The 24,656-nt window shown below is 47.7% G+C and overlaps 1 protein-coding gene across 1 annotated transcript in view; it reads left to right on the top strand.

Moving 5' to 3' along the window:
• ACVR1B (activin A receptor type 1B) overlaps positions 1–24,656 on the top strand; it is a 34,116-nt gene that overhangs the window by 4,971 nt on the left and 4,489 nt on the right. The window contains exons 2-8 of the mRNA XM_027967297.3: positions 12,037–12,276; positions 13,053–13,301; positions 16,139–16,369; positions 18,925–19,092; positions 20,309–20,465; positions 21,458–21,582; positions 24,508–24,638. Of these exons, the coding sequence (XP_027823098.1) occupies positions 12,037–12,276; positions 13,053–13,301; positions 16,139–16,369; positions 18,925–19,092; positions 20,309–20,465; positions 21,458–21,582; positions 24,508–24,638 (1,301 nt within the window). The remainder of the gene's footprint in view (positions 1–12,036; positions 12,277–13,052; positions 13,302–16,138; positions 16,370–18,924; positions 19,093–20,308; positions 20,466–21,457; positions 21,583–24,507; positions 24,639–24,656) is intronic.

Here is a 24,656-nt window from a genome sequence, read left to right as displayed (position 1 = left end):
TGATCTGTGAAATGGGGCTAACACAGTTAGGTGGCCTTATTTTTGGTAACTGTTTTGTGAAGCCCAGTTGAACACTGGATTAGCAAATACTGGACCGCTGCTCCTGCTGGTTCCAGTGCTTTCATCAGCTGATCAGCACATAACTTTACGTTGTTTGTCTTTCTGTTTCAAGACAAATTATTTAATATACATTGTTGATTCATTAAAGTTGAGCTCAGGGCCAACAGCACTATAATACCCGCCTGAATGAAGCTTATTCAGTATATGTATTTTCTGTCTGAGGCATGTCACTGTCTTCTCGAACTTGGGGACACTAGCCAGCGTTTCCGCACTACCCTTGGGGCCGTTTTGAAGTGAAATCGCCAGCATAAACCACAAAAAGACAGAAAGCTTGGCACTGAACATACCATGAGAAGAACACGTATTAACAGTATGAGAACTGGAACAAGCCAGAGCGTTCTTACTCAACCTCCGTGGGAACGTGTGTGCTGGGTGGCTCAAATTTGTCACCCCTCTGTGCTCACCTGTGAGTGTCCGTGAACACTGAGAGTGTTGATTTTGGGGTTACAAGTAAATTTTAGCAAGTAGACAGATTCACACATATGGATCCATGAATAATGAAAATTGACTGTATTTTGTTCAAGCAGTGCAATGATTGTGGCAGAGAGAAAATCATATCCTGTGGAGTTCCCAGGACTCCTAGATGGTTTCACTGTACCAGTGTAGTGTAACAGTTATAAGTTCTATTTCTAGCTTGTGAATAAACCAGGTATCTATATATACATATATTGAGAACTGCTATGGTGATCTAAAGGTTCCTGTAACACAGATTTACTGAGCACCTACTATATACCAGGCACTGTTGTAGGTGCAGAGATACACCAGTAAACAAAAGGAGACGAAATGCTTAACCTTCATGAAGCTCACCTTCTGGCAGGTGAAATAGATGATAAAGAAACAGTACAAGGTGGTTATGTCTACCACAGTGTCCTTCCCACTGCTCCCTTCTCCCCATGATTTCCAGCCTTAGGTATACACACACCTGTTCTCAGTTCTCAGATATGAATGAAGGTGGTGCAGTTGACCCTTGAGTAAACGTGGTTTGAACTGCATGGGTCCACTTATACAGGGGTGGGGTTTTTTTTTCCCCCAGTAAATACCAGAGTGCAGTACTATGCAGTATGAGGTTGGTAGAATTCACGGATGTGGAACTTCAGGTCTAGTGGGGTGATTGTTAAGTTATCCGAGGGTTTTTGACTCTGTAGCAGTCAGTGCCCCTAACCCCTGAGTTGTTCAAGGGTCAACTGTATCGTGAAGGGTTTAAATCAGTTGACCTTCAGATGGGCACGCTGTCATGGTGGACCTGACCTAATCAAGCTGGCCCTTTGAAAGCAGAGCATTTTCTCAGCTGATTGCAGAAGAGGAAGGCAGGGATGCCCCAGCTGGCTTGGGAGAAAGTAAACATTCAGGTGTGAACTGCCCATGGGAGCCGCGTGACCAGGAATTACAGGCCAACTTTAGGAACTGAGTGGTCCCTGGCTGTCAGCGAGTAGGGCCGTTGGGGGCCTTAGTCCTTCATCCACAGGGCATTGAAGTTTGCCAGCAATGAGTGAGATTGAAAGAGGTCCCAGCCCTAGACGAGAAAGCCCCAGCCAATATCAGTCATGCTATGCCTGGACTTCTGACCTACAGAAACTGAAATAGTAAATAGGTATTGTTTTTTAAAATGCATGTGGGGTGAGTCAGATGGTTATATGAGGAGAAGGAAAACAGGATTGAGGGATAAGCGCACTCCCCAAGATAGGCTTGAGGCTCCTTGAGACCGGGTCACCCTGCCTTCCCATGGATGGACTTACATGTGGAAAGAAGTCCTGAGACCACATGTGGCTTTCAGCTGCTGCCTGTTACCTTTTCCTAGACATTGTGAGGTTTGGAGGAGAGAGAAGATTGTGGATGCTTTCAATGATTTTGATGTGTTGAGGAATCTGACGAGGGATTTCTATTTTTTTTTTAATTTAAATAGAAATTTAAAAATATATATATTGTGTTGAGCGTCCCTGTCCCCAGATTGTCATGTATTATCTTGGTGTACATTTGTACGTTACTTTCTACACTTGCAGTAGATAAATTCAGATCCAATCAGTGTTCTTTCTTAACATCTCCCTAGATGTTAGGGAGCACACCTCAAGCTCAGTGTTGAGGGGGATACTGAGGAAAGAATCTGTGCTTGCCATTAAGAAGTTTGCCCACAGACTGACTTCTGCTTGTTAGAACAACCATAAAACCACACAAGAGTGCAGCCCCTTCTCATTCACTAGGGTGACAGCAATAATAAAACCATCAGATTTCCTGAGTGTGTACCGTCTAGTCAAGGGTTATACTGGGCATTTGTGCTGCATTGCTAACTCTGGACAGCCATTCTGTGAGCACTTGCATCCCCATTTTACAGGTGAGAAGACTGGGGCACAGAGGTTAAGCAGTGGGCCTAGAGTCTGACTCCACAGCACATGCTCAAAATCCTGTACTGTGCTGTGTGCTGTGGTGACTGTTGAAGTAGCTTTCCAGCCAGTCCCTGCCTTCCCGTCCTACCACTGGGTTCAACCCTGAAAGTGCGCCGGCTCTGCCACCTTTGTGTAGCCTCCATGGTTGACTCCAGACCTCCTCGCCTGCCACCACGCCCCACTCAGTCCAGTCTAGTCTCGCTTATTGCCCTTATCTTGGCTAGAACCCTGGCATTGTTGTCCTGTTGCCCATTTACTTTAGACCTCACATGCCTTGTGCTTTTCTTGGTCTTGGCCTTCTCAGCCAAATCCAACATCCTCCAAGTGTGGGACCCTCTGTGTCTTCCTACTATCCCCCAGCCAGTAACTCCATCCTCTCTGCATTTCTTTTTGGTTCATTATCAGTAACATAGAGGTTCACACTGGCTTAGAGTTTTCTGCTTCTCCCTCTCTCCCACCCTCTACGCCCTGAAAGTTGATCCTAGGAACTGCCTTGTATTTTCTTTATATGTCTTTGTTCTATCACAGAGCCTTGTGTATTTTAGGTACTTAATGATTTAATTGAATTCATTCATTCTTTTCCATCCTCTCAGCAAAATCCTAGGTAAATAATTCCAGTTCTGTCCTGCTGTAATTTCATTATCTCCTATATATACACTTTTCATCCTAGTCACCTAAAAGTGCCCCAGACATTTGTGTGTTACTGGGAATGTCATAATCTGTACCTCACCTCTTTCATCTCTGTTGAATCCACTACCTGCCCCTTTTACTTGAGATAAATTTGATCTCAACCTCATTAGTTGTTTTTTGGTGTTTTTTTCATGTTTTTTTTTTTCAGCTGTGCCATGCGCAGCACGTGGGACTTTAGTTCCCCAGCCAGGGATCAAACCCGTGCCCTCTGCAGTAAAGGCACTGGAAGCGTGGCATCTTAACCACCAGACCACCAGGGAAGTCCTCAACCTCGTTAGTTTTATTCTCCATCCTTGCTGATTTTTTTTCTCTTCATTGTCCTAGTTGTCTGAAACAACCACTCCTATCCCTCTTCTCGAAACTGTGATGTACACTGTCACCTCTCCACACATCGTAGTGTAGTAAGTAGGTCAGGAAGCAAATACAAAACACCACTGATAAATACTCTCCCCTGCTCTATTGAGCCAGGAGTGTGTCTGTTTAAGTACAGCAAAGAAAGAAGACAGAAGGTTGTGCATGTCAATATAAACTTGTGGGTAAAGGAGAAATACCAAGTGACTAGCAGACAGTCTGAATGTGACGGCTGAGTTTGTACACTTAGGTCCCAGGAACACAGGACATACTCTGCCATAGGGATGCCTCTCCTTCCAGCTCTACCTTGACATTCCCCTGGGCAGCAGGTGGGCCCTTGCTGGATGTTCAGGCATTTACAGCCAGCCATAAATTAAGTCGCAATGACAGGTCTCCTTAGCATAAACATCAAACGTCTCTTTTGAGTGAGAACAAAGCTTTCATTCTCTCGACCTGAGGCTTAAGGGTGAACTTGTTTAAACAGCTCTCTGGGGTTGGGTTTGTCTCCAAGTAGAATGTCAGAAAGGCAGTTTGTAGAATAGATACAGTGTGGAGCTGACTTTTCAAACACCTTTCTCTTACGCAAACCCCACTCTGAGACCTTTCCCCAGATTGAAATTAAATACCAAGCTTATCAAATGTCTTATTGTTAAATCTGTGCTTTTTTTTCTCTCTCTCTCATACAAATAGCTTCCTTTATTAAGTCAGCTGGAAGTGCTTTTTACCAGTACACTTTTTGGGTACCACCAGCTAGCTACACATTGTAAAATTGGACTTCATTATGGCTCTTTGGTACTTGAGAGTTTTTGTTTTATTTTAGTGTATTTTTACAATCTAATTTGGATGATTGTGAAAACTGAAAATGCACTTCGAATCTTTGTCACCAGTAGCACCTGATTACTTTATTTCCGTGCAGCAGGGCTTTCCTGCCTGGTGCTGTTGTCAGCTCCCCAGCCTTTCTGGAGAAACAGACATTACCTCTACTTTGTGATAGTGGAGTGCCAGACACCTCCATTTTTAAGCCCAATTCAGGATTTTCATAAACATTTTGACAGTTGTCTAGATCAGTAGTTACTGAACAACTTTTTCTTTTTTTCTGTCTTCTTAAAGCAGTAAAAACCTTTCAAAAATGAAAATGTGGAAATGCATATAAAACAGATAAAAGCATGTCCTCTCTGGCAGAGCCCCCTGCCCTCTCAGATTGCTAGGCTGAGAGCTGCTGAATGAGATTTATTAAGCACAGTGTGGTGTGTGGGCACTGTGCTGGATACCAGTGAGAAAATGAAGACAAGAAGGACTCTGGTTCCCTCTTCTAGGAGTTCACGGGTTCCTGGGGCATATGAGAGCCTTCGGACTTGGGAAGGACACAGAACAACCCTGTGCCTTCATTTTGGGGGGTCTGCATGTTTGGGTTTTTGCTGGTTTTGTTCTGTAGTTGAGACTGTATTACACATACTGCTTTTTAGAGATTTATGGTATTTTTAAAACTATGGTAAAACACATATAAGAATTTTTAAGCATTTTAAAGTGTATAAATCAATGAAGTACCTTCACAATGTTGGGCAAGCCATCACCTCTCTAGTTCCAGAACTTTTTCTTTACCCTGAAGGAAACCAACCTAGTAACCCACAAAGCCAGCATCCCCCATCTTCTCCCCTCAGCAGCCCCTAATAACCACTAATATGCTTTCCGGATGCTTAATATGAATGGACTCGTACGACATGTGGCTTCTTTCAGTTAACACAGTGTTTTCAAAGTTCATCCACACTGTAGTAGATATCAGCCGTTTATTCCTTTTTATAGCTGACTAATACTCCATCTGATGAGGGTACCACATTTTCTTTGTCCACTCTTTGTTGAGTGGACATTCGGGTTTCCACCTTTTGATGGTTGTGAATGGTGCTGTTAGGAACATTTGTGTACGAGTTTTTGTTTAAACACTTGCTTTCATTCTTTTGGGCATATTGTACTGGGAGTGGAATTGCCAGGTTATATGGTGATTCAGTGTTTACCTTACTGAGGAGTCATCAAGCTGTTTTCCATGTACAGGAGCTGTACCGGTTTGCAGTCTTACTATCAGTGTATAGTGTCCCAGCTTCCTCTGGCTCTGCACCAGCATTTCCTTATGGCCTTCCTCGTGGGTGTAAAGTGGTATCTCATTGTGGTTTGGTTTCTGTTTGTTTTTGTTTTTCTTATCAAATGTGACTTTTATTTAGCTGACAAACACTTTTCTACAGATGCACTCTTGGGACATCACATGGCAAAAACAGAAGTTTTTTTCTCTAGTTTTTTTCCCCTTCTTCTTTTACCTTATTAAAAATGAGATTGGTCCTAAAAATATAGAAAGAAATATAAATTCACCAAAAAAACTGTACATTATCAGAAAGTCACTAAAACACCACATTTAGTTATATGTGGTTTTGGTTTACATTTGAATTTGAAATTCATTTGCATTTGATATGATGTTGACCAGCTTTTCATGTACTTTTGGGTCATTTGTATAGCTTTTTTGGAGAAATGTCCATTCAAATCATTTGCTCATTTTAAAATTATTTTTTGTCATCAGTTTTTAAGAGTGAGTTCTTTATGCATTCTGGATGCAAGACTGTTATTAGATGCATGATTTTTGAATACTTTCTCTCATTCTGTAGGCTCTCTTCACGCTGTCTTGACATTATCCTTTGAGACACAAAAGTCTTTTTAATTTGGTGACGGCCAGTCCATCTATTTTTCTTTCGTTGCTTGTGTTTTAGGTGTCATATCTAGGAGCCCATTGCGACATCCAAGGTCATGAAGATTTACCCTTATTTTCATTAAAAAATTTTTAGAATATAAACTTTAGCTCCTGTATTTTGGTCTTTGACTTACATTGAATTAATTACATTACTTACATTATGTAATAACTTACATTAATTAATCTTGGTGTGTAGTGTGAAGGGTCTGAGTTCATTCTTTTGCATGTGGATTTCTGTTTGTTGAAGACTAGTCTTCCCACCCCCGAAATGTTTTAGAAATGGAAAATCAGTTGATGATATATAGATCTGTTTCTGGACTCTCAATTGTTTCATTGATTTATAGTCCGTACTTAGGCCAGTTTCATTCTGTTTTGATAGCTGTAGCTTTGTAGTAAGTTTGAATCAGGTAAGTGGTGAGTCCTCCAACTTTGTTCTCTTTCTTTTCCCTTTCCCAAGATCATCCTGGCTTTTCAGGGTCACAGAGTTGTGTAGAATTGTGGTCTTTGTTCTATCCCAAGGAAGCTGTAGGGAGTTTGGATATGGTCCAAGGAAGAAGAATTAAAATGATCACAGGTTGTAATAGGCTGTTCTCATCAGTTTGGGCTGTGTGATGGATGCTGTCATCTGGAAAGAGGAGGGCTCAGACGCAGCTATGATCAAGTTGTAAAGTCATGAAGAGTAAGGGGGGAGGGGGCACAGGCTGTATTGGGCTCTTGTGGAACTAGAAGGTTGCCCAGTGAAGTTTGGAAGAGGCAGGTTTAGTATCCCTAAACAGGACAATGTGCCACCCTAAACTGATGAAACTTACCATCCCCAAGGAGTATATGTGTGTGTGTGTAAATATAAGCCAAAAAACATAGATACTGTAGCTTTAAAACATCATGAACCTTCATGTACCAGGACAAATATGGGTGTTCTGGGCTGCCTTTTACCTTCTGAGGTTGGTGCCTCTACCTTGCCCCTCCCACAGCCTGTCCGCTGGTGATGTGGGCTGAAGGGCAGTGAGTTTAGCCACTTGGTTCTTGGGAATTTCTAGTTGTTGGGACAACAGCCTTGACTGAGTGTCCTCCAGAGTATGCCGTGGGCAGGAGAGAGGGGCCTGCGTGGGGCTCTCTGCTCAGACCCAGCATGTTAGCAGCTCCATAATATGCAGCGAGACAGAGTCTGCCCAAGTCGGGACTTGTCAGCCTTCCTCCAAACACAGCCTGTCTCCCAAATTAAATTTGCTTTGATATTCTACCACAGACCACCTTCTCATCATACTTTGAAAACATGTTCAAATCCTGCCATAATGTCTTTGGTTCAGGTTTGACTAGCTTGTTCGTATCAAAATGCTGTGCTAGTGAGAATTTCACTCTGACCACTGTTAACCTGCTTTTGTGACTCCTCTGTGACTGGCTTTCCTAATTTTGTTGTTTCTAACTCTTCGGTCAGGAACACGGAGAGTGTTAGGTATGTACTGCTTATGCGCATGTGTGTAGGCTGATTTCACCTGATGAGTCACTGTGAAACAGATTATAAATGGCTGTTATCAGTAGTCCAGATTCAGTTTTTCAGAGAAATCTAAAGCTAAATTTGTGATTTAGTGTACTAGAAAAGTTTTAGTAAATTCAGATTTTTTTTGTGTCTGTGGCCATGCCACGTGGCTTGCTGGAGCTTAGTTCCCTGACCAGGGATTAAACCTGGGCCCATGGCAGTGAAGTGCAGAGTCCTAGCCACTGGATTGCCAGAGAATCCCACAATTCAGATGTTTTTATACTTTTGTGATCCCTTTGTTTCAGTGAAAAATATTAACAGAAGACAGTTTAGAGACCAATCTTTCTTGGGTCTTCCCTGATGGTCCAGTGGTTAAGAGTCTGCCGTGCAGCACAAGGGATGTGGGTTCGATCCCTGGTTGGGGAACTAAGATTGTACATGCCGTGGGGCAACTAAGACCACTAGAAAATAAAAAAATATTTTTAAAAAATGATTAAGACTAGTCTTTAAAGTTCAGAAAAAGGTATATGGAATTAAAGCAGAACTTCCAGTGTTGAATCAGTGATCCAAGCAATGTAAATTTAAAAACAAACTAGATTCAGATTTCAGCTGGAGGATTTTGGAGCTCATCTGGTTCAGCCCCTTCTTTCTGGTTAATGATGAGGAAAATGATGTTCAGGAAGGTTAAAATGAGTTGCCCAAAACCACGCAACTAGTTACTGGCAGAGCTGAGACTCAAACAGCAGTTCCTTGCTGTGGTCTTGCTGTAACCTGGCACTTCCTAATTAGTGGTTAGAGAGACATGTTGTATGTGAATGTGTTTACTTGAGTTTTACACTGAAGGGAGTGATTAAAATTTATTGAATATCTCTTTGCTTCACATTTTTTAAGTCTCGTTGTTGTTCAGTTGCTATGTCCTACTCTTTGCAACCCCCGTGAACTGCAGCCTCCTTGTCCTTCACCATCTCCCAGAGCTTGCTTAAACTCATGTCCATTGAGTCGGTGATGCCATCCAGCCATCTCATCCTCTGTCACCCCCTTCTCCTCCTGTCCTCAATCTTTCCCAGCCTCAGGAGTTTTCCACGGAGTTGGCTCATAAATCTCTTATTTCATGTCTTACACAGTCCTGTGAGGTAATTAACAGCCCCACTTTTCAGATTAGGCAGCTGGGGTGTAGAAAGGTTACTGACTCGTTCAAGGTCATGTGACTGATAGAGCTGGTGTTTGAGCCCTGGGTCTGTGTGACCTGCTCCTGCCACGCTCCCCTGCTGTGGCTCTAGGGAGAGTAACAGAAACCTCGCAGGGGCGTGGGCAGTGGTGATGGCTATCACAGAAATACCCTTTTCAGACTTCTCACTGCCTTGCTAAAGAGCAGACCTGCACACAGATGCAGGCAGCCTTCTCGGAGGACCAGCAGCACTCTGCAGATGCGGGTTGATCTTCAAACCGCCTCTGTCACGTAAATGGCATTTTCTGGCTGGGCTGCCGAGGCCCAGATAGAGCCAGGGACTTGCCCAATCCCTTATCACAAAGCCGCATGGCCCCGCTCCCAGTTCCGTTCTTCGTCCCGTCTAGCATAGATTTCACCACTTTTGTTCTTTCCTGTCTTACACCAAGATTGTTTAAGTACTTCCCAAAAATAATGAGCCACGTGTGGGTGTGCTCGTCCTCCAGGATGAATCACTGTGAAAGAGGCCATGAACCAGGGAAAGGGGAGCGCATGTCTGGGAGCAGGGGCTCTGCTTCCCCGGCTGCTAATTGACGGACTCCGAAGGGAGCTGCTTTTCCAGAGGCGGCCGCGGGTCTGGCTCGCGTGTCCCACTGTGCTCAGAATAGCCCTCTGGGAGTTGTTCGCTTTCCCTTCTGGCTTCCGAAAATAGCCCCGAGACTGTGCTCATCCCCAGCCGGCCATCGGGGCGCGTGTGTTGAGAGGTGTGCATGCCGCGGGGACCCCTTTGTGCCTGAATGTCCCCATTGACGGGGAGAGTAATGGGCGCTCGCGCTTGCTGATGAGTAGGCAGGACTCAGCATGAGTCAAAGGAGCTGGGGCTGAGTGTTCTGAGAGCTGCAGAAGTAAATTTCAGTCAGCAAGAAGAATGACATTCAGAAGGAATTTACTTTTAAAATTCCTTTTGTGTTTGGGATCCTAGTCTAAAGGGTACCTGCTTTAAACTTCCTGCCTTTAAAATACAACACTCCCCAAGCCCTTCAGCAGAGAGCTGCGTGTCTTGGAATTTCTCCCAGAAGAAAAGGCTTTGATCAAATACTGTGGGGAAAAAAAAAAATCCCGCAGGCTGTGCGGTGAAGATCCATGCTGTCAGAGTACCTGTCCCAGGTCGCTCTCCTTTGTTTCCTCAGTGGGGATGGCGAGGATCGTGTCGTTTACAGAAGGCCTGCCGGAGTGGGGAGTTGGACGCAGAGATATTTCTATTCTGTCTTTGGATTTGAAAGGCCAGGAGATGCCTTTCAGTGTTTTAGAGGAAGAGACAAAGATAGACTGTTTACAGCCGAAAGGGGTGCGTTACAACAGGATAGTTTTTCACGGGACTGGTCATAAGTGTCTCTTCTCCAGGGGCCGTAGTTGGAATATGTTCCCTCTTGGTATCCAGACAGTATGCGCGTAGTGTCCAGCCGGGGACTCGGGTCCCCCTGCGCTTGCAGCCCTGATGGGTGAGTGCTGTGTGCAGCCCCGTGAGCCCCAGTCTCAGGACCCCGGTGGGTCGAGCCCAGAGGTCAGGGCTGGGTTAGGCTCCCGGGAGGCAGTGCTGGGGAGAGCCAGCTGCTGCTGTCTGTGCTATTCCTGTTAGATGGATAAATAAAGGATTTCAGATTCCAGGGCTGCCGAACTGACTTTCAGAGGCACCAAATTCATTTACAGTAATTTCCTGTCAACAGTGCACACTTAGGGATAACACACACCCAGCCAAACTTGTTAGTCCCAGAGATGATTGCGCATACTATCTATTTGGGGGTGGGGGGAATATATATACATATATATATATATAGTGCTTTTAAAGTGATGGTATCAAGGCCCTTTCAGAGTGGGTTAGATTTATTGAGTACTTTCTGTACGTTGGCTTCCCAGGTGGCACTAGTGGTAAAGAACCCGCTTGCCAGCACAGAAGGCATAAGAGATGCAGGTTCTGTCCCTGGGTTGGGAAGATCTGGAGAAGGGCATGGCAGCCCACTCCAGTATTCTTGCCTGGGAAATCCCATGGACAGGGGAGCCTGGCGGGCTCCGATCCACAGGGTTGCAAAGAGTCGTACACTAGTGAAGCGACATGGCATGCACCCATTCTGTGCATTAGCTCATTTAGTCCTCACAGTGACTGTATGAAGTGGCACTAATATTGCCCTCTTTGGAGGGTGTCGTCTTGCCCCTTTTGGAAGGGGTACCTGCTGGGAACTAAAGGGAGAAGGAGGTTGTTGGACCAGTCAGGGGAAGCTTGTCAAAGGAAGTGACGTTTAAGCTGAATTTTAAAGAACGTGTAAGAATTAGCCAGGAAAAAACCATTGCAGCAAAACCCTGTGTGAGAGAGCACGCACATTGCATTCAGGAAACTGTAGGCGTTTCTGGTGCAGAGAAAGGAGATGGGGTTGAAGATGGCTCTAAGAAGCGGTGGTGGTGGAAGGAGTATGTGGGGGAGGGGCCCTCTTGTCTCCCAGGGGACCGTGCTTGGCTCTCATCTTTAGGCGTCTAAATTCAAAGGAAAACCCTTTTCCCAGCCTCAAGACAGGTTCTTAAAGTGAGTCTAAGTCTAGAGTAGCCCCCCTCCTCCCAGTGGTGCAGTGGTAAAGAATCCACCTGCCAGTGAAAGAGACACGGGTTCACTCCCTGGGTCGGGAAGATCCCCCTGGAGAAGAAGATGGCAACCCACTAATACTCTTGCCTGGGAAATCCCAGACAGAGGAGTCTGGCAGACTGCAGTGCATGGGGTCACAAAGTCAGACACAGCCTAGCTACTAAACAGCAACAACATACAACAGTCTAAAGCAGAGTTTAAAAGGTAGTTTCTTTGTTTCTTAAAGACATAAACTAGAGCAATTAGAGGAAAACGGCTGGGTAGGGGGACAGTTGCGGAGCAGAAAGCCTTGTCTGTGATCTGAATAGACAGGTGAAAAGGTTGGGCTTCCCCTGACGACGTCATCTCTGGCCCCATCCCTGTAAAAAGCACCTTGTTTTGGAACCACGAGTGCGCTAGGGGATTGTATTCTAACTTCAGAGAAGGACCTAGGCTAAGACCTCACACTGACATCAGTGTCCGCTCCCGAATTCCCCGCAGCTCTGCTGTGTGCGTGCACCAGCTGCCTCCAAGCCAACTACACGTGTGAGACGGATGGGGCCTGCATGGTCTCCATTTTCAACCTGGACGGGATGGAGCACCACGTGCGGACCTGCATCCCCAAAGTGGAGCTGGTCCCCGCCGGGAAGCCCTTCTACTGCCTGAGCTCCGAGGACTTGCGCAACACGCACTGCTGCTACACTGACTTCTGCAACAAGATCGGCCTGAGGGTGCCCAGCGGTGAGTGGCACCCTTGCCGGCCCGTTGGCCCGCCGTGGAGGCCGGGCGCCCCTGTCGTTTCATCCTTCCCTGCTGCGCCCCCCCCTTTGTTGGAGGCTAGGTGGAGGCGCCTTTTGGATGCTCCCTGAGGTGACGTGGGAGGGCATTCCTCCCAGTTCTGGTCTGTGGATCCCAGGAAAGGGAGACAGACTTGTCGAGTGCACCACAGAGGTGAAGCCGCATTTTGGGTCGTGGCTGAGGAGCCGTCGGCAGCTGGTGGGGAGTGGGAGAGCCAGCCAGAGATGCCTGTGGGAGGGTCTGGGGTGATCCCGGAGGAGGCAGCCCGTAAGCCCTGTGACGGTGATGGCAAAGGGGAAGAGGGACTCGGGCCTGGAGGATGGCGCTCTGCGCTGGGGAGTGGTAGCCACCAGCCTTCACAGGTCCGCCAGGTAAGAGGCGTGACTGGGGAGATCTGAGGAGGCGGGGAGAGACCGAGTCGCGCTTCAGGAGGCCATCACAAACGGAGGAGCAGAACCTGGTGTGTTCCTGGGGCATGGGGGTGGGAAGACACCGTGAAACGCCGTGAAATGACCAAGCGGGCCGTGGCTCTGACCGTTGCAGCGGGTGCCATAACTAGAGAGGCTGGCATGTGAGAGCGTCCAGACAGATCCACCAGCCCAGTGACGCCAGAGTGGGGAGAGGAAGGGGGCATCTCCGCCTGGATGGAGGAGCCAGGGAGAGGGAGGCCTTGGCGGTCCCACGTTTTCACTTTCTTCTTTCTCTCTCCCCTGCCCCAGGTCATCTCAAGGAGCCTGAACACCCCTCCATGTGGGGCCCCGTGGAGCTGGTGGGCATCATTGCCGGCCCAGTGTTCCTCCTGTTTCTCATCATCATCATCGTTTTCCTTGTCATTAACTATCATCAGCGCGTCTATCACAACCGCCAGAGGCTGGACATGGAGGACCCCTCGTGTGAGATGTGTCTCTCCAAGGACAAGACGCTCCAGGACCTGGTCTACGACCTCTCCACGTCAGGGTCTGGCTCAGGTACCACCTCTTCAGGCCTCACGCCAGCCGTTAGCCTTCCTCACTGCCTCCCAGCACGATGGAACGTTCAGGAAGAAGCCTGGCCATTTGCTTTCAGAATTCCCCTTCTTTGGGAGTCTTGACATGTAATAAGATGATGGGGTTCACAGAAAATCTCTCATTCTCTGGAATTCCAAGGATCAGCTGCAGAACTCTCCCTTCCAGAGTCCCTGCCTCTCTTCAAGTCTTGTAACCATGCAGCTATTAAAATTCACCTGGTTCCGCCTGAGCAGCAGAGTGCTCAGTGTCAGGGCCCCTTTGGAGAAACTGGAGTGTGCCGGGTTCCTGCGAGGTGGTGGCAGCTAATCATTGATCTGTGAGCAACCGCAAGGGGAGTTTAAGGACACCGAGCAAGGCCAGAGAGCTGGGCTTGGGTAAATGATCGACTCGTAGCAGTTGCCCAAGGGTTTATGGTGGCAGTTGAAATAAAAGCAGCCAGGGCTTCCAGCATGGCGTCAGCACCACTTCCGGAGCTGCCTGTCGGTGACCGAGCCTTTCTTAGGTGGGCCTCGATGTGAGACTAGAGCTTAGGGTAAGGACTGTTGGGTGGCTCTGGTTTCGGAGGAGAGCAGAGCCAGCTAGCAGATGCGGCTGTGAGTACAAAGCAGTCTTTTTAGGAAGATAAATAATTATTTTAGTGACAGTGGTATTCTGTTCCTATGGGGGGAAATGTGGATACAAAGGCCCCTGTTGCCATTCTAGCTCAAACCTACAGGCTCATGTCCGTGAGAATTCCACGTGTGTTGGTGTATGTTTTTTCAGCCCATGACAGACTCTTCTGTGGGGAAATTATGCCATCAGTCATGGCCAGACATCCCTTCTTGAGCACAGGAATACTTTGAGCTCTGACATCTTCTGAATTTCCGTGGTTTTGCCTTTATTAAGCTCTGCAGTAGAGAGTGCCAAGATGATGGATATATTTAAAAGCTGCATATTTTTAGGAAGAGAGAAAATACATGGCTTGTTCTTTGCTGAAAGAGGGTAGGGCAGTGGTTAGAACTGACTGGCTCTGTGACTTGATTTGCTGCTGGAGGAGGGTCGCTCGGGTTTTCTGGAGTCTTTTTTTTTTTTTTAAGACTTGGATTAGCTGAGGCGAGGGCAGGTCTAGGGTGGTTACTCTATCATCTGGAGTGAAATGATGAGTAACTGTTTCTCTCTGGTTGGTTTCGTCCACTCTTAATTCAGAATATGCAAAGCTTCCAAGGTGCTGGGGTTTTAATCCTGTGGCCTTAAAGTAATAAGTCCTTGCTGCTTGTGTAACCTTCAGTTCACACTAACAAGTGTGTGTTGAGCATCCTGTGGGTGATACAGAGTAAACAAGATGAGCAGGAGGCCAAGCCGGGACTGGATAGAAGAGATTGTGGGGAAGGATCTCAAAGAGGAGGTCGTGTTTGAAGGGGTCCTGCGTTGGAAGTTTTGAGAGTGGGAAGAGGGCAGGAAACATTCCAGGCCACCGGAAAACCCTTGCTCGAGAGCACAAAAAGACAGAAATGTTCACTGAGTGTTTAGGGAATGATCCAGAGGCCAGCTTGTTGTCCAGGCCCTGGTGGGAAAATACTTGGGCTGTGCTTTGTCTGGTGAGGGGAGAGGCAGCTACCGAAGGCTGTCGTGTGAGAAAGCGTGTGCTCATGTTTTCCTGCGGAAAGAACTCTGGCAGTGGTGTGAAGGGTGGATTCATCCATCCAGCAGCCCCCTGTTAGGGAGGGCAGGGTGAGGCTGGCTGTGCGGGGTGTGTGGGGTGAGCCAGATCAGAGGGGAGGCAGAGAGACTGCTGGAAGTCCTCCAGAGGAGGTCAGAACGGGTCAGGAGGGCCGCGAGAAGAGGGGACGAAATTGAGAAGCATTTGGCGGCTCTGTGCTGTGAGAGTTACAGGCATAAACTCTGGAGTCAGTCTTACGTTCTTTGCCATTTACAGCTTGTATGAATTCCAGTAAATAACTTAACCTTCCCCTTTGAGGCTTAGTTTTCTCACTTGTAAAATGGGCATAATAATAACACCTACCTTATGGGTGGTTGTGAGGAAATGAGGTCATTTATGCAAGCGCCTCATGCATAGTAAACATGCAGTAAACAGCTTGGGGTTGATAACACTTGGATTTGTTCAGTCAAGGAGAGGGAGAGAGTTAGAGTCAGTCGCGAAGATGGAGCTGACTGGAGAGGGAGGGAGACACTCCTTGCATGGATCAAATGAGGTGACAAATGAGTCCTATAAAGACAGTGAAATAATCTGAGAACCATCCTGGGCAGTCGTCCGCCCGCCAGTCCTGCTGCATCTGGAGCTCTTGTGAGCAGAACTGTGATCCCTTTGGAGAGCGGTGGGAACTTGGTGTGCCCTGAGCTCGGGTGGGCTTTCATGGGCCACGCAGCACTGCCCTCTAGTGGCCACTGAGCAGAGCAGCCAGAGGCGCTCCGCTCACTCAACCCCTTGACTTTGCTCTTCCACATAAAGTGGCTGTGGGTGGCCTGGCCCACGGGAGGCTGGCTGAAGAGTTAGTAAATCCGGTTAGACAGTTAGATCTGTCGTCCATACTAGCTGGGAGGAGAACCCGCGTAGATGAGGAACAGCCTTTCATATGCCTTTCGCCCTCGGGGCTCCCGAGCTCTCTGTGCTCAGTGGGCCACTGTAGCATGGAGGCGGTGTGGGAAGCATGGAGGCGCTGTGGGAAGCATGGAGGCGCTGTGGGAAGCATGGAGGCGCTGTGGGAGGGAAGGGCTTCTCCAGGGTGGCAGTGAGTGGGAGCTGCAGCGGTCAGCAGATGTACACAGTGTCGGCTTTCTGTCCCTTCTCTGGTCCCCAGGGCTACCCCTCTTCGTCCAGCGCACAGTGGCCCGGACCATCGTCTTACAGGAGATAATTGGCAAGGGCCGGTTTGGAGAAGTGTGGCGCGGCCGCTGGCGGGGCGGTGATGTGGCTGTGAAAATATTCTCTTCTCGGGAGGAACGGTCTTGGTTCCGGGAAGCAGAGATATACCAGACAGTCATGCTTCGCCATGAAAACATCCTTGGGTTCATCGCCGCTGACAATAAAGGTAAAGGGCTGGGCTTACAGACAAGGCATGCCGGAGCCCACCACCGGCTCGGTGGAGGGATGATCGGGGAGCCTGAACAGCCAGGAGACAGCACAGTTCTGTTTGCCTTCGCGGTTGCTCCCCGTAGAACGAGAATAAGAGTAAGGCAGTGGTTTTCAAACTTTGCTTCTACGAAAAGCTTGTACTGAAATCCAGGTTATTAAGCCAGTAAACAAGCAGTTATTAACCAGGTAAATAAGCCCTCATCCTACCTGCTCACTCTCCCTTCTGTGATACCCCCAAACCCACCTCCAGGGTAATCCCTAGAGGAGCTTCAGTAAACTTAACGTTGAAAACAACTGGAAGGAAGAAGGGAAGCTTCAACCCCTGCAAGGAAAGGACAGCCCCAGGAAAGCCTGTGGCCCACACTCCTTGGCAGAGCAGCATCACGCACATCGTTGCAGTGGAGCAGGCGCCCCAGAGGCACAGCCTGCCTCTCCGCGCTGCCCCACCGCGGCCTTCAGGCTCAGCTTTTGATCTGCTTGTATCTGAGGTTCCTTGTTTCCTCCTCCCTCCTCTGCTGGTTTTGCTCTAGTTTTTTGAGTCTCTCGCATGTGCCCAGGCATGTACTCCTTTTTAAGAGCCTCACAGACTGGCAAAAGAGAAAAGTAAACTAATGGTTGATTATAGGAAGTAATCAAACAACAGATATTCTGGTGAGTGCAAAATGGGGGTGAGATGGGGGTCATGGAGATCATACCTGGGCTTGATTGAGGCAGAGGTGGCAGGGAGTTGGTCAGAAAGAAAAACCAATGAAAAGAGAAGTCCAAACATGTGCAGAGAGGTAATGTCTTTGGGAAACTGCAGGTGACTGAGAACATTCCAGCCAGAGACATGGGTGGAAAGGTGGCGGAGGCCAGGTTATGGAGAGCCATTTTGAGAGGATTGTATTTTATTTTAGAGAGAGGGTAGTAATTGACATTTCATTCATTGACTCAGTAATATTCATTGGCTACTGTGTGGTCCTGGGGTCGTCACACATAAGACCAAGGCACAGTTCCTGCCTGTACAGTGCCCAGGAGGAGAGGACAGCTGGCACCTGGGCAGGCAGCGCACTTAAGACAGAAAGACCGTGGGTGGTGGTGTCTGCATTTTAGAAGTGTCTCTGGCAGTCAGGACACGGTTCGTTCGCTCCGTGGTCCAGCAATTTTAGAAGTCGCTGCTGGCAGAGGCTACGGAAGATGCTAAGTGTTTGTTTTTCTGTCCTAAATCAACAGCAGGCTGCTTGCTTCTCACATTGCTGTGGGGGTTGTAGAGGCCTCAGCTGCCCCCAGGCTGAATGAAGAGCCTTGACCTCTCACACAAGGGAAGGGAGAATTCCTTGCTCATTCTGAGTAAGCTTGGTGCTTTTTAAAACATTTACCTTTTGATGATTAGTTTAAATCTGACATGTATTTTAAAGGCTCAAAAAGACGTCTTCCCTTTTAACGTATAAGCAGGGTCCTCTGGACCTCAGGGGTGTGTTTGATGGACCCCTTGCTCGTAATCAGAGAAGCAAAGGTTGGTGCCTTCCCGGGAACCACTCCCTGTATTGATTCTGGCAGCTCGTGTGAGTAGGATCTGGCTGTTGAAACCCACATCAAGGCCAGGGGAGGAGAAAGAGCAGGCTCCTTTGTTCTTGTCTTTTTAACATGATATGTTTAGTGTAAGACCCTAGAACTAGGGCCAGCCTGGAATTTGGGAGATCTCAATCCAATTTCCAGTCTTCATATTGACAGTAGCACAAGCTCATTAGATGACCAGCTTTGGTTTTCCTTTCTCTCCCTCCCTACCCCCCCTACCCGCCTTCCCCTGGACACTGCACACCCCCAGCCCCTTGGATGAAAGTGTGTGCTCACTGCCTCCCGTTGCTCTTCCGAGGCTAAGATGATAAGATTCGATTCCTCTCTGGAATCCTTGGAAAGTGTCCTCTTCATGTATTGAAAAGCATTTTTGGCCCAGAACACAGTAATGCACAAAGGAGCTCTTTCCTCCTCTCATGGAGAGCTCATAGCCTGGTAAGAGCAGTGGGCTTCAGAGAAGCGCTGCAGATGGGCCCGGCGCTGGGGCTGGGCTGTGCTCGAAGGGTCTTAGAGCGCAGCGGAGGGCCTGCGAAGCCTTCCTCCTTGATGGGGAGGACACAGCCAGTCATGGTTTTGATGAGCAGGTCTTGTCAGGATCAGAAGCAAAAGAAACAGATGCCCCTGTTACTCCCCCTAAGCACGTGCTCCCTCTTCTTCTGAAGGCCTCACATTTCACATCTGGAATAGGGGAGGTGTGGTTCAGAATCCTACAGCCCCCTGCCGGAAGGGAGCACGTCTAAGTAAGAAAAGCTGTTCCTCTTCTCTTCCTGGAGCCCAAAGCTGTGGGCGGCTGTAGATGGCAAGGGCACCGAGGGGCCGCAGAGGTGTGGGGGTGAGGAGCAGGGACTTGGGGGTCACGGGGGGTGTGTGTGGCACATACACTCTTCCTCGCCACCCTTGCCCTTTTTGCTGGTGGTTGTGCCTTTTCTGGAACTCCTCTGTGGTCCTCCGCAGATAACGGCACCTGGACACAGCTGTGGCTCGTGTCGGACTATCACGAGCACGGCTCCCTGTTTGACTATCTGAACCGGTACACGGTGACCATCGAGGGCATGATCAAGCTGGCCTTGTCGGCCGCCAGCGGGCTGGCACACCTGCACATGGAGATCGTGGGCACCCAAGGTGAGCGGGCCTGCTGGGCGGCCGTCCCGTCCCCGCCGAGCTCCTGGGATTCCTGTGCACTGAGCAGGCTGGGGCTGGGCCTCAGGAGTGGGGGTCTGGTCTACGGGAGAGGGGTTTGAGCTTCACTTGAGCAAGAACGAGAGGTGCCTCTGCCTTTAGAGCTTCCTGAGGGAGTCCTGTGGGAAATGTTGGCTGTTTGTTCCCCGTGTCCTGGTGTGGTTGTTGGTTGGGGAACTGGTGTTAACTGAGAGATCGTCTCAGACACCCACAGTTCACAGGTAAATGACGAGACTGAAAAGGTGGGTTGAACCAGTGTGCCGAGATTCAGTTTAGTGACTGCACGCGCTCATCGTTGGGTCAGCTGGATGGTTGGACACTGGGCTCTACTATCTGGGAGGATTCTCCTGGAGGAACACTGCCTCGGGAGTCCCTGCTTGTTGACTGGCATCAGCCTTCTGGGAGCTCCCAGGTCTTGGCAGGTGGCACGTTGCTTCCTGGTGCATGGTCAGTTGGGCAGGAGCTCCTTCTGTCTGTGATCAGAAACCAGCCGGGAGAGTTTGACACTGTCCCTAGACTCTGCAGAGAAAGTAGTGGTTCTTACCTCCCCTGTTTGGTTCTGAGAACCTAGCCAGTGCAGCAGCTTTTTCTCAAGTCCCAACTATTCTGTACAGGAGTATATGAGTTCAGGGAAGGTGAGCAGCGATAGCATTCATAAAGTAATGTTAGCTAATCCTCACGCCCTTCTAAGCGCTTGACTCACCTACATTAATACATGTAACTTTCACAACATTCCCGTGAAGTACTGGTGTTTGGGCTTCCCAGGTGGTGCTAGTGGTAAGAACCTGCCTGCCAATGCAGGAGACATCAGAGACGTGGGTTCAATCCCCGGGTCGGCATGAAGGAAGGCATGGCAGCCCACTCCAGTATGCTTGCCTGGAGAATCCCATGGATAGAGGAGCCTGGTGGGCTGCAGTCCATAGTGTCCCAAAGAATCTGACACGACTGAAGCAACTCGGTGTGCATGCACACACTGGCGTTTACTCTCATTTTATGGATGAGACGACCAGTGTATAGACAGATTAAGTTGCATTTACAGGGTTACTGGGTTAGTGGGGGGCAAAACCAGAACTGAAACCCACATATCCAGCTGCAGAGACTATGCTTTAAATGCTCATGCCATCTTTCTCTAAAGATCCTTGTTTTTCTCCTCCACCAGGGAAACCTGGAATTGCTCATCGAGACTTAAAGTCAAAGAACATCCTGGTGAAGAAAAATGGCATGTGCGCCATTGCAGACCTGGGTCTGGCTGTCCGTCACGATGCAGTCACGGACACCATTGACATTGCCCCTAACCAGAGGGTGGGAACTAAACGGTAGGAAGGCCCAGGGCCTATGCCCTTGCCCGACACTTGTACTGAGTAGCCCATGTGTGCCCTTGCCCATGTGCGCGGGAGAAGGAGTGTGGTCTCAGACAGCTGGCGGTTGCACTGAACTCCTGCCCCCACACTGGAAAGCCACACAGGTTGCATGGAGCACTTGCAAGTGCCGGCAGCATACCTCCATAGGACCATATGCCCACAGGCACCGGTGCGTTGGGCAGGCGAGGCAGCGGAGAAAGGGAGCTTGGAGCAAGGTTTGGAAGGGGGCCAGGCGCCAGGCTTGGCTAGTGGGAAGGGAGAGTGCAGTCTGAAGGGGTGGCCTGTGCAGGACCCCTGAGGAGGCAGAGCGCATGTTTTGCTTGGGCTGTAGAGAGCAGTTTCATCTAGCAAGAACAGAGGTGCTCCAGCGTAGAAAATAAGGGGCCACCATCAGGACTGGGCCTCCCTCCTGCTTCATAGAAAAGGAAAGTAAGAAATAAGGGACAAGGACTTCCCTGGTGGTCCTGGGGCTAAGACTCCACATTCCCTGCAGGGGGCCCAGGTTTGATCCCTGGTCGGGGAGCTAGATCCCACGTGCCACAACTAAGAGTTTGCATGCCACAACAAAGATCAGAGATCCTGTGTGCCTCAACCAAGACCCAGCATAACCTAATAAGTAACTGAATATTTAGAAAAAGAACTAAGGGACAGGGACTCCCCTACTGGTCCAGCGAATCTGCCCCTCATTGCAGGTGGCACAGGTTTGATCCCTGATTGGGGAACTAAGACCCCACATGCCATGCAGCTTGGCAAAAACTTAGAAAAAAGCAATGAATGAATGCGAAACATGGGAGTTTGCAGTGAGAAGAATCCATCACTTCCTCCTCCCCAGGGGCCAGTCTTGGGTGGTGGCTTTCCCACCTTCAGGGGGCCCTTGAACCAGTGCTTTGAGTCGGAAAAGAAGTCATTGTTTTCCATGCATGACCACGTTTCCTTTGCTGTTGCAGATACATGGCCCCTGAAGTACTTGATGAAACCATCAACATGAAGCACTTTGACTCCTTTAAATGTGCTGATATCTATGCCCTCGGTCTTGTGTACTGGGAGATTGCTCGAAGATGCAACTCTGGAGGTACCGTTCTTCCTGCCTTCCCTGCTCCTACCTCCCAGTCCAGAGTGCCGGGCCACCTGAGAGCCTGGGTTTTGACTGCAGCCTCCTTTCTTTACACAGCTTGTCGGATGCCTCATGTTAGCGCGCGTCACACGTAGGATTCTCATCCAGGAGGAGGGAGGCGACCTGGGAGCAGCAGTGGCTAAGAGTGTGTTTACTCTTGTTTTATGTTGTGGTGACCATCCCAGAGGCTCGCTTGGCTTTTTTTTTTTTTAAACACACTGTCTTTAGTGGTCTGTTGAGGTTGGGAAAGCCCTGGGCAGGAATAGCACAGGACTAATGCAGGGGGTCTCCTTCACACAGAAGGCAGGGTATTCTGACACACTGGCTCTCAAGCCACATACCTGGGGAACGTGGGGTTTTATTGATAATGGTGATTTCTCAATTCATAGGAGAAAGCTTATTAACACATAGAATTTTTTCTTCTGCAATATTTTCTTAAATCTTTTGGCATTTGCAACTGCTTGACCATGTCAGAACCCAGTGAAAAGCAGTATCGGATTTGGCAGAAAACACTTTTTATCATCAACTTAGTATGTTAGAATTTTACGGTGACTTTCAAGTATTCTGTCACGTGATCAAGTTCAAGAGCCACTAGAAGCCTGCCCTCAGCCATTTATCTTTGATGTAAGAGATTCCAGATCAGTGGAAGTGAATTAAATTAATGAAAAAGAACTGGTGGGTGTTCCAGCAGAGCCCTTTTCTGTGTTGTACTGCCTTTTTCCTTCTGTGATATGTTTGGTAAGGTCCGAATCATAGGGAGGCGTCTAGGTATTGTACATCTTAAATTTTGATTGTGATATACAAATAAAACAGATCAGGATATATCTAGCCACACAGATTTTAAACTGTGAACAAGTTAAATTTTTCTTTCTCCATACCATCCAGAAATTGGGGTTAAGTATATAATAATTGTACTAAGAGTTGTTCACCACTTGCTATGTATAAACTCACTTAATCTTTTCTTCAAACCTATGAAGTGGGTACTGTTAATTGTCACCATTTTGCAGATGAAGAGTATGAGTCACAGGTTAGGTAATTTGTCCAGAGTCACACTGCTGATAAACTAGGATTCGGACCTTGGCAGACTGAGGCCAGAGATGAAGCTAACTGCATCTTAGCTAATTACCAAGTCAGACTCCATTTAAAAATCTGTCCCATCAGCTCAGGACAGTAGAATTTTTCTTGAAAAAAGGGATGAGAAAGTTACATTTGATTTTTGAAAATACTAATAACTTTTTATTATGGAAAATATTTCCATTCGTAGCTGTAGAAGGTAAAAAACTTCAAAACTGTTATTACACTGTAAAAATCAACAATAATTCTTTAAAAAAAATTTTTAGCTATTTTGGTGCATTTACTGGCTATTTCTCTTTCAGTTAGTTAATTAATTGGGCTGTGTCAGGTCTTAGTCGTGGCACCCAGGGTCTTCATTGCGTCATGCGGGATCTTTCCTTGTGCTCAGACTCTCTAATTGTGGCTCACGGGCTTAGTTACTTCAAGGCATCTGGGATCTTAGTTCCCCCACCAGGGATCGCACCCAGATCCCCTGCATTGCAGGACAGATTCTTAACCACTGGACCACAGGGGAAGTCCCAGTAGTTCTTAATATCATTTAACATTAGTTAGTGTTGAGAGTTCCTCAGTTGTCTCCTAATTGTTTTAAAAGCAGCTTGATAAATGTCTGCTGCTGCTGCTGCTGCTAAGTCGCTTCAGTCCTGGCCGACTCTGTGCGACCCCATAGATGGCAGCCCACCAGGCTCCCCCCGTCCCTGGGATTCTCCAGGCAAGAACACTCGAATGGGTTGCCATTTCCTTCTCTGATGCATGAAAGTGAAAGTGAAGTCTCTCAGTCGTGTCCGACTCTTAGCGACCCCATGGACTGCAGCCTACCAGGCTCCTCTGTCCATGGGATTTTCCAGGGAAGAGTACTGGAGTGGGGTGCCATTGCCTTCTCCGTGATAAATGTCTATCCACTGCAATTGATTGGTATACCTCTTAAGTCTCTTATGATGTACAGCTTACCATTCCATTTGTTTTTTTTTTTTTCTTCTGCAGTTTTAAAAGTTGGAGAATCCAGGTCCTTTATCCTGTAAGATTTTCCTATGTAGATTTTCCTGATTGCTTCTTCATGGAGTTTACACATTCGACCGTTTCTGTGAATTTCCTATGGGAATTACATCTAAAGACTAGAATCATTCCCCCCCGCCAAATCCTTCCTTTAAAGGCGCATATAATGGTGGTTATTTCTCTTTTTGTGATAACAGCCATCGTCGATCATTGTCCAAATCCAGATTTATCAGAGGTTGAAAAGTGCCAGCATTCCAATTCTGTCAAACTTCTCATATTAGCTAGATTTTTAATTAAAGAGAAACTTCCCCTTATTGTCTCTTTGGTTACAAAGGTGTTTAATTTGAAAAGGAAAGGCAGGAAAAACACTTGATTCTTTCCATTTATTTACCATTTTTCAAAATAATGAATTTATTCTCTATCATCCCACAAAGGTGACTGAAGTTTTTGTTTGTTTCTTCTTAGTGTCCTCATGAACTGATGATCTAAAATATTTGTTTCCATTGATGTTATAAGTCTTACTATTGCTTAAATATTCTCATCTTTGGCCAGTTGGGAGCTTTTCAAGGTGGTACTTTTTGACATGACCTTAGTAGTCTTTGATAGTTTCCTTGCTTTTTGTTATGGAAAAGATGTTCCTGGCTAATCCTGTGTGTCTCTTGTCCCATACCTAGCGTTGACCAAGCTCTCCAAGGAGCCCTAGTTCCTCTTAGTGGGAGGCCGGGTTTACTGATCATGACGTGAGTCTTGTCACTGGCTTTTGAGTAATCCCTTCCTTCTTTTGATAACTCTGGTGGATATTTTCTTTTCTCCTAGGAGTCCATGAAGAATATCAGCTGCCATATTATGACCTAGTGCCCTCTGACCCTTCCATTGAGGAGATGCGGAAGGTTGTATGTGACCAGAAGCTCCGTCCCAACATCCCCAACTGGTGGCAGAGTTACGAGGTAGGATGCTGCCCTATC

The sequence above is a fragment of the Ovis aries genome, chromosome 3 (genome assembly GCF_016772045.2).
Source record: "Ovis aries strain OAR_USU_Benz2616 breed Rambouillet chromosome 3, ARS-UI_Ramb_v3.0, whole genome shotgun sequence".
Lineage (NCBI taxonomy): Eukaryota > Metazoa > Chordata > Mammalia > Artiodactyla > Bovidae > Ovis > Ovis aries.
The sequence above is the reverse complement of the archived record's forward strand: the minus strand, read 5'-3'. Positions and strand labels throughout refer to the sequence as shown.